At 24.9% G+C, this 17,313-nt stretch overlaps 1 protein-coding gene across 1 annotated transcript in view; it reads left to right on the top strand.

Moving 5' to 3' along the window:
* Window positions 1-1,370: 1,370 nt before the first annotated feature.
* LOC129984223 (structural maintenance of chromosomes protein 3-like) overlaps window positions 1,371-17,313 on the top strand; it is a gene marked incomplete in the record, with an annotated part of 25,772 nt that continues 9,829 nt past the window's right edge. The window contains 18 exon segments of the mRNA XM_056094049.1: window positions 1,371-1,663; window positions 4,346-4,421; window positions 6,713-6,751; window positions 6,949-7,088; window positions 7,982-8,061; window positions 8,204-8,282; window positions 8,648-8,880; window positions 9,760-9,820; window positions 10,400-10,480; window positions 11,715-12,001; window positions 12,930-13,074; window positions 13,986-14,054; window positions 14,584-14,687; window positions 14,997-15,096; window positions 15,364-15,527; window positions 15,717-15,858; window positions 15,941-16,091; window positions 17,212-17,313. Coding sequence (XP_055950024.1) covers window positions 1,649-1,663; window positions 4,346-4,421; window positions 6,713-6,751; window positions 6,949-7,088; window positions 7,982-8,061; window positions 8,204-8,282; window positions 8,648-8,880; window positions 9,760-9,820; window positions 10,400-10,480; window positions 11,715-12,001; window positions 12,930-13,074; window positions 13,986-14,054; window positions 14,584-14,687; window positions 14,997-15,096; window positions 15,364-15,527; window positions 15,717-15,858; window positions 15,941-16,091; window positions 17,212-17,313 — 2,068 coding nt within the window.

Below are 17,313 nucleotides of genomic sequence, written 5' to 3'. Positions count from 1 at the left end.
ACAAAAACAATCAAATGATATTGAAATGAGGATTTTCACAATTTTTGAGAGATAAAAATGTGTTATGGAAAATAACAGACAGCCAAGTTTAAAAGTAGGACACTCAATATATATATATAAATGCACAGAATAAATACATGATATGAAAGCCATCCAGATACAGTTTCAAAAAAGAAATGTTCAAGTTCAAGAGAAGTTGTAAGTATATGTACCTATGTATTGTAAAGATTTATGTGTTATTATGCATTCTGGAAAATTCAATAAAACTTTTGCCATTTAAATATATACATATTTATTGCAGATATAAAAATGTTACATATAAGATGTAAAATAATTAATAGGAGTTTTTTTAATTTTTATAACTATAATAAACTTATATTTTTTCTGTAATAATTATGTAAACTGAAATTTTTTCAATAGCTTCAATGCATTACAACTCCTATAAAAGAATAGCAAGAGAGTAGGAAAATCAGATTAACCAGATAAAATTTATTTTAAATGTTACATTTCTCTTTAAAAAAATTTATAAAAATGAAGTAAATTCCTAAAAGTATTTCTTCTAGAACAAATCATCACAAAAAACAATATCAATTTTTGAACACAAATTTATACTTTAAAATATTACTCTCGAATAAGCAAATTAGAAACAAAAGAATGTTGTAATTTTATGATATAAGATTCATTCAATTATTAAAACTCGAGTGTATACCAATAATGTAACATACCACAAAAATTTAATTTCGAGGCTAATTTTTTTAGATATTGTTTTTAATTTTAAGAGAATAAAACAAATTCTTATTATTAAAAGATATTATATTTTTTCTGATAATCATGCTAACCATTATTACAAATCTTAATAATTGAATTTAAAATGAGTTTCTTTATTATCTTTGTTTCCATTTTATACCAGTTTCCATTTTTAATCATTTTGTTTAAAATGGAAACAAAGAGTATAATTTTGAAGAAAATTTTGAGAGCATTTGTGAAATGTGAAATATTTCTTTGTTAAATGATATAAAAAATTCTGCAATGATAGATGCAATTAAAATAGAACATAATGATTCTCAAATTAAAGATAACTCATTATTTTTACATGAGAAAGCTGCTTTTTAAGATATATTTATCAATAAAATTATTCTAACACCTCAACGTCATCTAAAAATGGAAATAACTCTTAGAAATTCTTTATAACTTTCTGAGAATTATCTTGTTAAATAGAAGATAAAAGAAAAATGGTGACATTCCATTGAAATTGACTAATCAAAGAACAAAAATAAATAAACAAGCGAAAATCGGCGTCGTGTCACTCCTTGCCAGATTCACGAAAACAAATATTTAACCTACCCAAAATTCATTTATGGAAATATTCTACGCAGTTACTTTAGGAAACCTGCCTTGTTACTACTGCAAAATTTTGTATAGTAATAATTGCTTCGCGAAAAAAAATCTGAAATTTTTGTTGGTGTAATCTTTTTTGCTTAATGACTGTTTGATTGTTTTAAAACTCCAATCTTATATTTTATTTGAATTGATTGATACATGGCATCACTATCGTGTATTTCCCGCCATACATAGAGTTAAATGTTGCTTTCGTTGCGATTTGTTTTTTTTAAACTTATGAATGATTTAGTGAAAGAAATTTATCAGCATGTATATTAAGCAGGTAAGTTACAGTCCTTGTGCATTCTCTATGCAGAATGGAATGTGTAGATTTTGTATCAACCAAAGACTGTTATCGGAAAAAGTTGATATCCCTGTAGTCAACATAAGCTTGTATCAAAACAAAATATTCTGTTTGCATAATTTGTAATCTTATGATATTTATGAAAATTTTTGCAAGAATTACGTATAAGAAATAAGTGTATAATAAGAAATGAAGAATCTTTTAGTATTACTTGTTCATGTCTGGCATAGATGTTGTAGAACCCCATGATTTCCGAATGTATACAAATAGCGGAAGCTGGATACAAGAGTTCATCAAAACAGTTTAACCTAATATCGAAATAAATTCGTTTGAGATTTGTGTATTTTGTGATGTATAATATAACTATTTTCAAAAATTTTACTTAATTGATTGCAAATAAATTCAAACCTTTCAATGTTTGGAATTCAAGATGATATATATTGCATCTGACATTCATCATGTTCGGATTGGTTTTCGAAATAATTACGAATATGCTTTAAGTTTTGAATATTATTTACTTTCTTGAGCAAATTATGATGTATTTACTGTGAAATAGAATTCTGGAAAGTATTTCGAGTTTTTACATTAATTTCTGTGAATGTAATCTTGGTTAAATAGTTTTTGGTTTTTATCATGTTTTCGAAAATTTGTAGCAATCACATTCGAATGTTTTGCATTAATTGTAAAATATTGAATTTGTATTGTTCTTAAGTTACTTTAAACAAGTATAATTCTGTTTTTTCACCTGATTTTTGTTTAAAAGTACTTGGAGGTTGTCACTGTACTTTAATATGTAGAAAATTTATAATTGTAATAAATTAGTAAAGTGAAATCCTTTGTTACACTTCTATTCTTCACCTTAATTTGCATTGTTACATGTTTATCATTAGACATAGTAGACAGAAAAATAACAAAATAGGTTTTGAATTCTATTAATATATTCAATTATTTCTTCAGGCCTGCATCCTAAGATTTTAATTTCTGTATAATTTGTGGATGTTCAGGATTGTGAGTTAAACCAATAATAAATTTAAAATGTATTATGTTTTAATAAATATTATATTGATTCTTGCATACTTGAATACTTCGAGTTCAGATTTTAGCCTTTATTTCATTCTCATATATATTGATTGATTTCAAGATATTTTTATAGATAATAAAGTTGTTGTATAATTTATTCAATTGCCACATGTTAGATATATAATGATTTGAATGGTATTGTCGATATTTTTTATCCCCCCCCCCCGTACATGTTTTCTTTGGCGGATTTAGGATTATACCAATTTGCATTTTAACCCTCTTGCAATATCTCTCATTTGCTTGGGATGAAACTAGGTGAGGGCATAAATATATACAAGTACCATTTAAAATTAAACTTTATTTTTTTTTTTATTTCATTATGTGTAATGCAACTGATTCAAATGTGAATTGGAAGACTATGTTTTTTAGCTATATTGGTTCATTTATCACATCATTATTTTGGAAATTTAAAATTGCTCAGAATTAAAAAATCTGCAACCTCCAGGCAGATTCAACTTTTAAAGCTTCGTTGATTTCAGTACTGTTTACAACATGCCATTGAATTAGAGCAGTGATTCATTTTTATGCATTAAACCATGTTTTGTATATCTAATATTTCCTTATTTTGAACAATAGATAGTGCTTAATATAAAATGTGTTGATTTTATATTAGCTCTAATGATGTTGCTTTTTTTTTTTTTTTACTTTATTTACTTATTATTCTGAAAGAATCAATTTTTACTATGCCGAAAGAAAATGTATACATTCTTTATAAAATTAATATTTTCATGGTAAAGACAGAATGTATTTTTTTCTATTTAATGTCTCATTTCTAGAATATATTTATAGTAAATAAAAAATTCATAAATTGAAAATGAAAAAAAAAAAATAAAAAATGATGCATCTGAATGAGATTCAAACAATCTTTTTATTGATTAAGAACAAGTTTGTTGAGCTATTTTGTCTAGAGCTGCAAATTTCAGTTGTATTGGGACTAAAATATTTTGACATGGAGAAAATTTTAAAAATATTGTTATGTTTTCTTAAGACAGCTTTTCTTGTATATGTTTTTCTGATATGGGAAAAATGTTTATGTATACTTTTATTTATGGAATTTTTCATATATATGTTCTTTAAAATTTCTAGCCAATGCTATCAAAACTCACTAAACTAACTAATATAATAAGAAATTTTTTTAAAAAATAAACCCATTAGGGGGATTTTTTAAGATAATTACAACTTGGCACTTTATACTTGATTCTCCTGTATGGCCTATTTATATAATAGTAGCTTTTTAATTAATGCAAGTAAGATGGAAAAAATATTTTTTTGTTGAAATTTTGCTTCTGTTTTCATTTGACCTTATTCTGAAATATTTTGTTTTTGTATTCCTTGCTTTTTCTACAAAATATTGTCATGTTAGTTTTTATACATATTCTTGTTTGGATCAATTACAAATGTATTATTATTCATGTGGAGAAGTTTTCTACCACCATTCTATTTTAAAATGTTATAAATTTTTTTCGTTTTTGTACCATATTGTAATATGGGGATATTAATTTGAGTGAATTATAGTATTTAATACTTGAGGTTTGCTTTTTTTATATTTATGTTAGCTAATTTTGGTTTTAATATTTTCAGATTGTTATTCAAGGCTTTAGAAGTTATCGAGAACAAACTGTTGTGGAGCCGTTCAGCCCTCGTCACAATGTGATAGGTAATTTTGCTTGACATTATATTATATTTTGTGGTTCAATGTTATTTTTTTGAAGTCAAAAGTTAGGTTTTTTCCCATCTTCATTGCTTCATATGTTTATGATAGATTTTTCGTAAAATTCGATTAACTTTTACTTTTAGCATTTTTCATTTTTGTAAAGGTATGTATTTCATATCTACCATTTTTTTGTCTTTTTAAGTATTTCATTTACTTCAAAGATCATTTGAAAATAAGCTATATTAAAACATTATGAAACCAAAAGCTCTATTATTGCTAGATAGTATGTATTCGAAATATATTCAAATCCTATTTTTGAAAGAGTGCTTTTTTTAATGAATTATTATATAGTTATTTACAAATAATTAAAATCATAGCACATTGATAGTAGTTTCATACATTTTTAATTTTTATTAAATAGTGCACTGTATTTATAATCAAAGAATTTGAATTTTCAAAATAAACTGATTTCTTGTAATAACAAAGTTTATTAATTTTATGCATCTAAAATGAAGACATCCAATTGACAAACCATTTATAACGAAATTTTGTGACCAACTGACTATAAAAAACAATCATCTAAATCAATTCAGACTTTACACTTAATTTCAAAAGGAACTTCCGTTTAAGTGTTGACGTACTGCCTGACTTTGTTATACTATTAATTCAAAAAATATGTTTATCAAATTATTACAGTGGTTGTTAAAAAATAATGAATGAAATTATTCAGAGAAGCCAAATGATATTACAAAAATATTTACCACAAAAATGCTTGAACTATTAAGTAAATATAACAATTTTAAATGTTATTTATAAATAATAGATATACATTTTAAATTCTATGTTTAAAAATATCATTAAATGTTTTTACCAACAGCTCATACCTCTCCTTTTTTTTTTTTTTCTTTTTTTCCCCCTTTCTGTTATAACTTTATGAATGTTGATTGTTTCCCATGGGTGTATTGGTCCCCTTTAACTGCACAAGATTCTTGTTTTTGTATGTTATTTTCAAATTTCCATTTCCCATATTGTTGGAGATTATTTAGATAGTTTTTTGGCTGTTTCTGTCAAATAATGTGGTTCAATTTTTGAGTTTCTTACCAGCTAGAAAGCCTGTTGTTGGGAACATTAATTAACTGAGGTTCAGATGTAAAACTAATTGATTATCTAAAAACTAATTGAATACCATTAAAATTAAAAGTAAAATACTATTCTTTGCAAAGTTGTTCAGGAAGTTAATCGTCCCAGATCATTTTCCCCAGCTAAATTTTCTGGAGAAATATTTTTGTTGTATTAATAGTAAGTCTTATTAAGCCGAAATGATCATACAATGTAGCAGTAGTAAATAAAAACGTCTTTTGGGATATAAATAATTTGTAGATTCACTGAAACTTTAAAAACAATTTTATCTTTCAATTCCATTACCATACCTAATGTTTTAGTGACAGATTAGGTTGAATAAACAAAGATTCTTAAGGTTGTTGCCCCCCCCCCCCCTTTTTTTTTTGATGGGTGGAGTATTGAAAATTATATTAGTATCGATGCAGATGAGAATTTTTCTGGAATCTTTTGTGGTTTTTATCAAATTGATTAAGCTACAATTTATAAATAAATTAAACCTTATTTTTTAAATTTATGTTATGATTCTCAAAGTCATTAAGTAAAGTTATTTTTATGCTGTGTGGGAAGAGATATATGCCTAGGTTTAGTACAGTTTCTTCAGAACTTATAATATAAAGGTTAGTTTATTTCAACATACATGTATTAATTATACTTGACAGGGGAAAAAATTGCTTTCGCAAAAAAATACTAGTATTTCAGTTTCTATTTTCTGCATTTATTGGAATTTTAATGTGTGTCTTAAAAAAATGTATTGGTGATTTCATTGTGTTTATTCTGTTAAAATATATATATATATCTCTGAAGTAGGTAAAATTTATTTTACCTGATAAATGAAATTTAATGATAATAACTGTATTTAAGAATTATTAATTAGATCATTTGTGCTAAATGGTCTCAAACAAAATATAAAAAATATATTATCTATTGTATTAATGCAATGTTAAAAGGAAAAAATAATTCTTTACTTATCCTTCATTATAATGTTAAATGCAAAATTAAAATACTCTTGTATCTCATGTTTATTAATCATATAATATTAGAGTAATATTCAGTGTCTACTTATATATTGAATTTGATAAGAGTATTAAGAGCAACTTATCAAACCTGTACAATCCTTATTTTTTAAAAATGATATCTAAAAATTTGTAATCTATTTTTTTATTTTCTTATAGTTGGACGAAACGGTTCTGGGAAAAGCAATTTCTTTTATGGTAAGTTTTTGCATTTTCTGCTTTGATATAAATTTATCCTTATCTAAATTATATCTGTTTCATTTTATGTATTTTCGACTTTATTTTATGTATTAAACTGTGTTTTTACTTCAATATTAAAGAAACTTTTGTGAAACTTTTTAATTTATGTAATTATGTATCGTATGGGCCCATGTTAAAATTTATTTCATTTATAGCAATCCAGTTTGTGTTGAGTGATGAATTTTCACATTTACGCCCAGAACAGCGACAGGCTTTACTTCATGAAGGGACTGGACCACGTGTGCTCAATGCATACGTGGAAATCATTTTTGACAATTCGGATAACAGATTGCCTGTAAGTTCTATATGTGAAAAGTTTTTATGTATATATTGATAAAATTAATTTTTAAAAAATTATTGTACAAAGTTTAGATGCAACCTCTATATTTATATTTGATATTTTTTGCAATTTGAGCATGAAACTGAATTTATGTATTTAACAGGGAGTATAAAATCTCGAAAACCATTTTTAAGCATCTTAAAGTACTTAATTTTAAAAACAGGTCTATGAAAAATGCTGCATTTCCTATATATATTTAAAAGTGATAAATCTAATACTGGGTCTATACAGAAGGGGAGATGAACTAAGGGGAAAAATTTGAGAAAGGAATTCTGAGGTATTAACATGATGAAAAAATTTTAACCTTTTCTATAACTTATTGATGGATCTATTCTTCTATATCAGTAGTGTCGCTTTCAGAGATGTTGAATAATTTCATAGATTTTTATTGTTTTTTTTTTATCTTTAAAGGTTTTTTTTTGTAATGATTATTTTTCCCAACATATTAAAAAAAAATCCTTTATTTTATGATAAAAGACATTGTTTGAATGCTGAATAGACATTAAATAATATATATATATCTATAATGTGTGTGTGTGTGTGAAATTAAATGTGCATAAGTATATGTGTATGATTTTCCAACAAAAACTGTGCATTATTTTGAAATAGAAAACATCCATTACTTAAAAAAATATGTACGTCTATGAATGCATGCATGTACAAAGCTGCTTAATTTTTTTGGTTAAAATGCTTAAAAGTGTTTAATTTTTGCAGCATTTTCTTTTATGTACCCTGTTTAATCATGAAAAGTAGAATAGTGTAAAATCTGATTAATACTTTTTGTTTAAAAGTTTAAAAAAGATAACAATGTGCTACTTATTATTTAAAAATTGCATGTATTCTTTTAGATTGATAAAGACGAAGTTTCTCTGAGAAGAGTGATAGGCTCTAAAAAAGACCAGTACTACTTAAACAAGAAGATGGTTACGTAAGTAAAAACTTAATTTTGAATTTTAATGATCAATATGTTTTTTTAGTCAATTTTTTAAAGAAAGATACTTGAATCTTAATATAATGGGAATAAGTTATATATATATATTCTTTATTTCCAAATTATGTGAAATTTTTAGGAGAACAGATGTTATGAATCTTTTGGAAAGTGCTGGTTTCTCCAGAAGTAATCCGTACTATATTGTGAAGCAAGGAAAGGTGAACTTTTTATTTATTTAACTTATTGTTAAGGATTTTTAAAAATATATGTTGAGTTTTTTAATTAGTTGATAATCTAACTTAATCCTGCATTTTTAATGCAGTCTTAGAATCTGTTGTTGTTATAGAATGTTTTTTAAGCTATCTAATTAATATTTGGTAGGGGAAAAAAATTCTAATTTTTATATTAAAATGTAGCTATTTTGAGATAATTAAGATAATAAAATGTTATCGATACATGTGGTGCAAGTAATTTTCTTCTGTGATCTTTAAATAAATCAACTTCTTTGTAAAGTTGTGGTATATATTGCTATAAGTGAGGCTAATTTTGTTGAAATAAAAATTGCTTTTCTTTCTTTTCAAAGATAAACCAAATGGCTACAGCTCCAGATTCCCAACGTTTAAAATTATTGCGAGAAGTTGCAGGTACACGCGTTTATGATGAAAGGAGAGAAGAAAGTAAGGGTATTTTGAAAGATACTGTTGGCAGAACAGAAAAAATAGAGGATTTGCTAAAATATATTGAAGAAAGGTTAAAAACTTTGGAAGAAGAAAAGGAAGAATTGAAGGAGTATCAAAAGTGGGACAAAATGCGCAGGTATTTTAATTTTTCACTTCCCTCATCCAACCCCCCTCCCCTCCCCTCTTTTATTACTTTGTCTTTTAAACTTGTGCTATTTAGACTAAGTATTTTTCTAAATAAGAATTTTCGTTTTAAATTGCTGATTTTTGTTAGGGATTATTGGAAAATATATGTACACTCCACATTCTGTGAATTCTGTTAAATAACTGGTATATTTATCTTAAAACAAAAATCTGAATGAACAGAATAAATGGAAATTTTATTTGTCACACAGTTTTTCGGAATGGTTTATAATGCAATTTATTTTTAGCATTTTAAATTAATTTATTGTTTTTTTTTTAATAAAAATTCTGAAAACTTTTTGTAAGGTTTCTGTTAAGTTTTCTAAAAAAGGATTTGTGGATATAAAATTTAAAAAAAAAAAAAAAGTTAAAATGTATAATTTTCACATAAGCAATTGGCTACTAAAAGTATTTACAATTAAAGCCTATGAATTATACTTTTCTGATAACTTAATTGAGGAAACATTTTATCAGTACTATTTTATATTTAAATAAAAATGAACAAATATTGATCTCCTCTCTTTTTAATTCTGTAATTAAACTATTTTTTTCTCTGTATTTGATAATGCCATTGTTTATTTTTACATTCTGATTAGCATGTTTTTACATTATCTTAATATTTTAATACTTTGTCTTGAAATATTGAATATCATGGCAAAGCAAAAAAAAAAAAAAATTAACAATTGATGAATTATTTCAGGTGAAGCATTTTATTATGTAAGAATTATAAATCATTAAAAAATTATTGTTTATATAATTTTTTTTTCTTAAAATATGTTTATTTGGATATTTTATTAGACTTTGTGTAGCATTATTTATTTTTTACTTTTAGATCATTGGAATATACCATTTATGATCACGAATTAAAAGACGCCCGTAAAAAGTTAGAGGAAGTAAGTTGTTTGGCTTGTTTATTTTATTTTTTTCCTACTTCCTTTCTTCTGGAAAATATTTTCTCTTTGGAAAAATGTGTTTAAAAGTATTTTTATATGTATGGGTAATAAATTTAAGTTTTAACATTTTAAATGAATTTAATTATTTTTCAAACTACATAATTTAAAAGACAAATCTTATTTTGCTTTTGTGTTCTAATTTTTGTATCTTTAATTGAACTAATTTTGAATTATTGTCTTTCATAAAAATCGCATGCCTGGAAGAAATGTATCTCAGTTTTTCCCCCCTATTTATTTAAGCTTTAATGCATTCTTATGCTCTCTGTTTCTGTCTTCTGCAATGTATGGTGTGCATACCTCTAAAGTTCCTTGTCATAATTGTTCTAAGAAACTGTAAAACTGTCTAAAAGATGTAGCTTGCTAGATAATTAAATTAAGAAATAGGCATGGGTTAAAGAATCGTATTGCTTCTACTTAACAAGCAATATTACAAACACACGTACATTTATATAATTGTAATTGTTATGATTTTATTGACATATGTATTCAAAATTTAAAAAAAAATTGCTTTCATTTTAGCTTGATACAAGGAAAGAAACTAGCAGTTCTGTGACTGAGAAACTTCGAGAACAAGCCCAACAAGCTACTGACCAAATAAAGGTATCTTGAAATCATTTATTTCATTTGTTCTATTATGCAAAATATTTGAAAATCGAAGAATCCTGGATCAATATTAGGAAATAAAGATTTTTTTTTAATTTTATTTTAAAAAGCTGTTTTTTGAAGGCAGGGTGTGTTAAAAATGAGTTTGTGATTTGTATGTAAATATTAAATCTGGATATAAAGTAGGAAAAAGTCAAATATTATTGGTTATTTGAATTAATATCTGTAAGTCAGTATGAATGAATATTCAATGTAACATTTTAAAATCCAATTTAGCCCCCTCATTTGCTTATTACACTCATTAATCTGTAAGGATGTTTATTATTTTGACATAGGTATTTCTTCTTTTGTCTATAAATTACACAAAGATCTGAAAATTTCTTTTCTTTCCCCCCACCCCCTACTTTTCTATTGGTTAATATGTGTGTTCAATAGTTTCTTCATGGCCAGTTTTATTATTTTCACATAACCTTAAAAATCGAAACATACATTGCTAGTTTTAGTATATTCAGCATGAATCAATCTAATTATCATATAATTTAACTTACATTATATAGCTTATGCATGATTGAAACTTTAAATCCAATGTAAAAATTGTTTTTTCTATGATAACCTATTAAAAGTAGATTTTAATAACCCAATAGGGAATGATCTCTGTGACATGCATACCTGTTACGACCCAAAAGCATTAAAGCATGATTTTATTTAACCAATAGAAAATGAAGTCTAATCTTTTGGAAGTATATGGTCATTAGGACAGAAAGTGTTAAAATCTGGCAGTTTATTTTTATATCAATCTAATCAAAATGCTATATTTCTTTGCAACACATTTAAATACAAACAAATTGCATATCTGATTATAAAGATTTAAACTGTAGAAGCTCAGAATAAATATCGATGCTTTTGAGTAGGTAAAAATATTTTTGTTTTGTTTTGTTTTAACAAATTTACTTTGCATTTGTACTTTCTTGAAAGTATTGATAGGAATTTGGTTGCTGGCCTAATTATACATTAAAAATTATGCATATCTAATCATTAATACATCTTTCTTTTAATGAAGTGTTTGTTATGATTGCTTTATTTTCAACAACCTTGTGTACTTTTAGCTTATTAATATAAAATGGTACTAATAAAATTTTATAGAAGTTATGTAGAAATTGGGGGAGGGGGGGGGGGCTTTTCTTGTTTATGTTTATTTTTCAGCATTAAAAATAAATTTCTCTTATAACAGAAACTCAGTAAAGAACTGCGAGAAGTTAAAGGCAAACTTCAGTCCTATAGAGAAGAAAAAGAAGCCTTATCTCAGGAACAGTCTTCCTTGTTCAAGGAAAAGACTCGTCTAGAGTTGACTATTAAAGATCTCCGAGATGAAGTTGAAGGTGATGATAGTTCGCGGAAAAGAGCTGAAAGAGAATTGGAGCGACTCAAAGAGACTATTTCTGTAAAGTTAACTCAACTTGAAGATATTCGTCCTCGTTATGAGGCTCAAAAGAAGAGAGAAGAGGAATGCACTCGAGAGTAAGAATACTTTATTTTATTGCATAATATAATATCTAAAAGCAAAAACACTTTAGTGTTTATAAATTGACTAAAAATTAATTTTGATAAATACTGGTTTTTAATTGAACAGCAAGTGATATATAAAACAAAATTTTTTAAGTCAAATCCAACTTTGGCAACAAATTTTTTTTATTTTATATACTTTTTATTAAATAATTACAACTTTTGCGACATTGCGACAGATTTGATGACTTTTGCGTCCAAATAGAAATTACTGGACAAATTTAATTAATTAATATTTGAAAAAAAAAACTATTAACATCAAGTTTCAGTTACTACAAATTTTAAAAAATGTATTTGAACTTGAGTGGATGAACAAAAAGTATTTTATTAATGATTGAAAATTTGAACAAGATATATATATATATAGAGAGAGAGTGAGCTAATAGTAGGAATTGAAAAAAAGGTTTTTGAAAAGGAAATTATTCCAATAAAGCTTAATTAATGCTTGATTTGTAGTAAACCTTATTAGCATTTAATAATTTTTTATAAGTGTATTCATTATTGAACGATATATGGTGTACTTTTATTACAATTTAACTTCTTAAACAAACAAAAATATTTGTAAAAAAATCTTTAAAGCTTAAAAATGCACTAAGTTATTAATTGTTCTATAACTGTCAATTAATTTTTTAGAAACCAACACTCTGATTAAATAGTTAATTTTTATCCAAAACGTGTCATTTTTATATAATAAATTACTGAATCATTGATTGTAGTAATTTATTTTTACTATTGAAAATCAATCGAATTTCATTCCAGAAGGAATTGGAAACAAATATATGGAGACATGATTCACTTATTTTTAAAGATAAAATTTTAGTGTTTTATCCAACTATCATTTTTTAAACTATGTGTTAGTTTAAAAAATATATATATTGTTTAGGTTGAGTCTAAAGGAACAAAAGAGAACAGAACTATATGCTAAACAAGGCAGAGGGAGCCAATTTACATCAAAAGCAGAAAGAGATAAATGGATTCAAAAGGAGTTAAAATCTTTACAAAAAGCTATTCGAGATAAAAGAGAACAGGTTTGTTTCCTGTTTTTATTTTGTTGAATCATCAGTTTTTAAAACTAGTTTTTGGTGATAATAAAAAGTTAATTGTTGCGAATATTATTTATTACAAATTAAATTTCAAAATATTTTTGTGGATTTATTTTTATATCCTTTGGAGTTATTATTGTGTTTTTCCCCTGTGTAGATAGAATCTTTTATTTTCATTTATAGTTCAACAAATTCAAATCTAGATTTACTTCTTTATTTTTATCATATTTCACCTTTTAATGATTTAATTTTAAGGTATAGATATAAAATTTTATATATGAGTTTCATGTTGTTTCTTTTTGGAACATTGACCTCCTCTGGACGCTCATTATTCCAGATGTGAAAATTAATGATAATTAGTCTTATTAATTACAAATTTAAAAAAAATTGTGAAGTTGAAAATTTATGAATTTATTGATTATAATTTCTAATTTATGAAAATGATCTGAAATATGAATCTTTTCTTCCTTGCACTTATCTCTGATATTTTCTTCCCTTTAAATTCTTTTATTAGTTATTATATTTCAATCAAAAAATGTTTTCAAAATGAGTTAGTTTGCTGTTTTGTCACCTGCAGTTTTACTTTTAAAAATGTTTCTTGGGTGTTTTTTTTCCCCTTCTTCTCATTAATGATAGTTATGCTTTAAAAAGGGATATGTTGTAAATGCTTTGTATTTATTATCAATTTAATTTTTAAAAATATTAATATTCATCAGGGACTGTATTTTTGAGGTGTGTAGAATTGCTTGATTTATTATTATTATTTTCACAATTAATATTTCGAAAATCTGTTTATGAAATATTATTACTTGATTTTTTTTTTAAGTAAATCATTCATCATTAAATTGTATATGTTTTAACTAAATTTTTCCTTTTTCATCTTTTTTCTTAAATAGATTGAACGGCTACAGGAAGATTTCACTAAAGATGGTGAGAAAAAGAAAATGCTTGAAGTTAAAATCGAAGTAAGTTTGTAAAAACCTGTTGATATTTTAAAGCCATCAATTAATAACTTTAATGATTTAGTTTGTAGTTATTTTACATTTTTAAATTCAATTTAAATAAAAAAAATAACTTCACAGTTTATCATATTTTTAATAAATATTATAATTTAAAATAAATTCATTTATGAATTGTGAAACAATTTAATATTATTTTTTTTTCCATAGTGGTATTTCATTGTAAACTAGTTCAATAATCTTTGTAATTATTACATATTGGAAGTTCTTTTTTGTTTAATTTAAAAAATCATTTCATTTGATGACTTTTATAAGTTATCGTTTTGAGTATATTTTGGTATTATGATAATTCTGTTACTGATTATAAATTTAAAATTTTATTTTGTTGTTATTTATTGTTCTTTATCTTGCAACATTTCATTATGATTTGTTAGTTACACATTATAATATACAAAATGTAGCTGTTAACATTGAATTTTATCTATTATTTTGAGCCCTATAGAGTTATATTCTACAATTACTGTTTTTGCTTTAGGAGCGTACTAAAGAATTAGAAAATCATCGTGAGAGTATTGATAACCAAAATAAAAATTTTTATGAAATGAAAAAGAAGAAAGATGCTCTCCAAAGTGAAAGAAAGTAAGATTTTTTTAAAAATATAACGGTGTATTTACTTGTGTATAAAATAATGACATTTTATAATCAGAAATATGTTTTTATTGTCACTTTCTATTTTCTTATTGATTTTTTTGTTGTTGTTGTTTTTTTACTGTACATTGTAATATTGTAAAATTTAATTTTTTTATGTTTATAAAATATATATATTGTTTATTTAATGTTTGAGTACTGATTAATAACTTTGCTCAGCAAAAATAAAACTTTTTTATTTATTTGTCATAATATTAATGAAGTTAATATGCCAAATTATCTTTCATTTACTTTTTGTAGCGAGTTGTGGAGACAAGAAAATGCAATGCAACAAAATTTGGCAATGCTTAAAGAAGAATTATCAAAGAAAGATCAAGCTCTGAGATCTATGACTGGAAAAGTGAGTTCATTTACATTGTGCAGAAAACTGTATAAATTATTTCTCTTCCCTATATGAATTTTGAAACATGCAAGAATGAAAGAAGGAGAAGAAAATTACTATCATTTCATTAATATTGCTTTTAAACTAATTATTCACTTTTATACGTGTTAGTGTGAGATTTAAATGATTTTACTAAAATTTGTTTTTATTTTACAATTATTAAGATTGAAAATTTTACTATATATTAATCAACATATTAAGAACAAAAGATTTGTATTTTAATAGGCTACTTTGAATGGACGTGATAGTGTAAAGAAGGTCCTCCAAACATTCCGAGAAAAAGGAGGAAGTTCCGAGCAAATTGCCAATTCATATTATGGAATGTTAATTGAGAATTTTGATTGTGATAAAACTATTTACACTGCTGTTGAGGTTACTTCTGGAAATAAGTAAGTTAAATTATATGATTAAAAAAAAAAATATTGACTAAAAATTGTAAATTGTTGTTTGTACTGTTTACCTTATGTACACTGTAGTTCATATATGTATTACTGTAGCTCAAATTTGCTTAATGAATGTAAACACTTAAACAAAAACAAAAGGGTTCAAATATACTAAAATAAATTTTTTGGTTGCAGGTTATTTTATCACATTGTTGAAAATGATAAAATTGGTACCAAAATTTTGCAAGAAATGAATCGACAGCAACTTCCTGGTGAAGTTACTTTCATGCCTTTAAACAGGTTAATGTATAAAGAAGTGCAATATCCCAACACAAATGTAAGAACATTTGATTTAAAAAACGTTATATCTTTATCTGTTTTATGCTATATTATTTAATTTTTAATCAATTCCAAACTAGGATGCAATTCCAATGATAAGCAAACTAAACTATGAACCAAAGCATGAGAGGGCCATGAAGTATATTTTTGGAAAAACACTTATCTGTCGTAGCTTAGAAGTTGCTACTCAGATAGCTCGAACATCTAATCTGGATTGTATCACTCTTGAAGGTTAGAAATTTTATTTATTACTAAAAATATTATATGTTTAGTATTTCATAAACTTAATCTATTAAATTTTTTAATTAAAAAGTTTTACTAAATATAAATTTTACTAAATTAAGATTTCTTGTTAAATAAACTTTTCTACATTTGTGTTAATCCTCTCTATAGTTTTGTGGGCCATATATTAAGCAGTAGTAAATTTGCATTATAGTATTTTGTAATAAACCAATACTTTTTTAAAGAATCTTGAATATAGTTTTTAGTATTTTCCGTAATTGTTATGTTGTTTTTTTTCTTCCATAATTGTCAAATGCAGTTTTGCATGTTTGATATATTTGCAACAAATTTAAAAATATTTTTTTAAATGGTGAAACAATGAAAAAGACTGCTGTAAAATTTTATTAATTTTTCATTTATAGATTTATTTTTAACATGTTTTTTTAATATAAATTTTGCTTAATGACCTTGTTTCTGCTATTTTAGCAGATCAGTAATTTCCTTGACCAGTTTATTTTTACAATTTTTTTTAAAATGTAATATCTCTTTATTCCTAAATCTTATTTTCATTTAAGGTCAATAATAATTTACTATGAAATGTATTAAAATTATTAATGTTCCCTGCAACAAAAAATATATAGTAATCTCTCAGTAAGCTAGCAGATATACCAGAAGGTTGGGGTTGCTGGAGCAATTAAGATTAATTTTTAATAGTGCTTATTAATAGAAATACCTAATTGTAAAATCTACAGAATTATGTTATATAGAGTAAATATTACAAAATATTCTTCAAAATTTGATCAGATCAGAGCCTTTCTGTTTCATATCTTCACTGACATTAGCATGCAGTAACTTGTTTTTCTTTTAACATTACCCATTTGAATTTCTGAAAATGATAGACAATGGGAAGGTTTTATTGTTGAAGCTCTGGCTATATGAAGAGACTAATTTAGTGTATTCTAGAATAATATAAATATATTAGAGTATTTTGCTGTGATGCAAATATTTTAGTTAAAAAATTATGATTTATTTAGTGATTATAAAATATATGCAAAGATATTGAAAATAACTTGATTATGTGTTATGCCTTCTATCAAAGATGTTGCATTTATAATTTTTTCCTTTATAGGTGATCAAGTATCCCACAAAGGTGCTTTGACAGGTGGTTATTTTGACACTAGGAAATCGAGGTTGGATTTACATAAGGCCCACATGCAGCTAGTGACAGAAA

Source organism: Argiope bruennichi, chromosome 9, assembly GCF_947563725.1.
Source record: "Argiope bruennichi chromosome 9, qqArgBrue1.1, whole genome shotgun sequence".
Classification (NCBI taxonomy): domain Eukaryota; kingdom Metazoa; phylum Arthropoda; class Arachnida; order Araneae; family Araneidae; genus Argiope; species Argiope bruennichi.
Note: the sequence above shows the minus strand (reverse complement) of the source record. Positions and strands in the feature narration are given on the sequence as shown.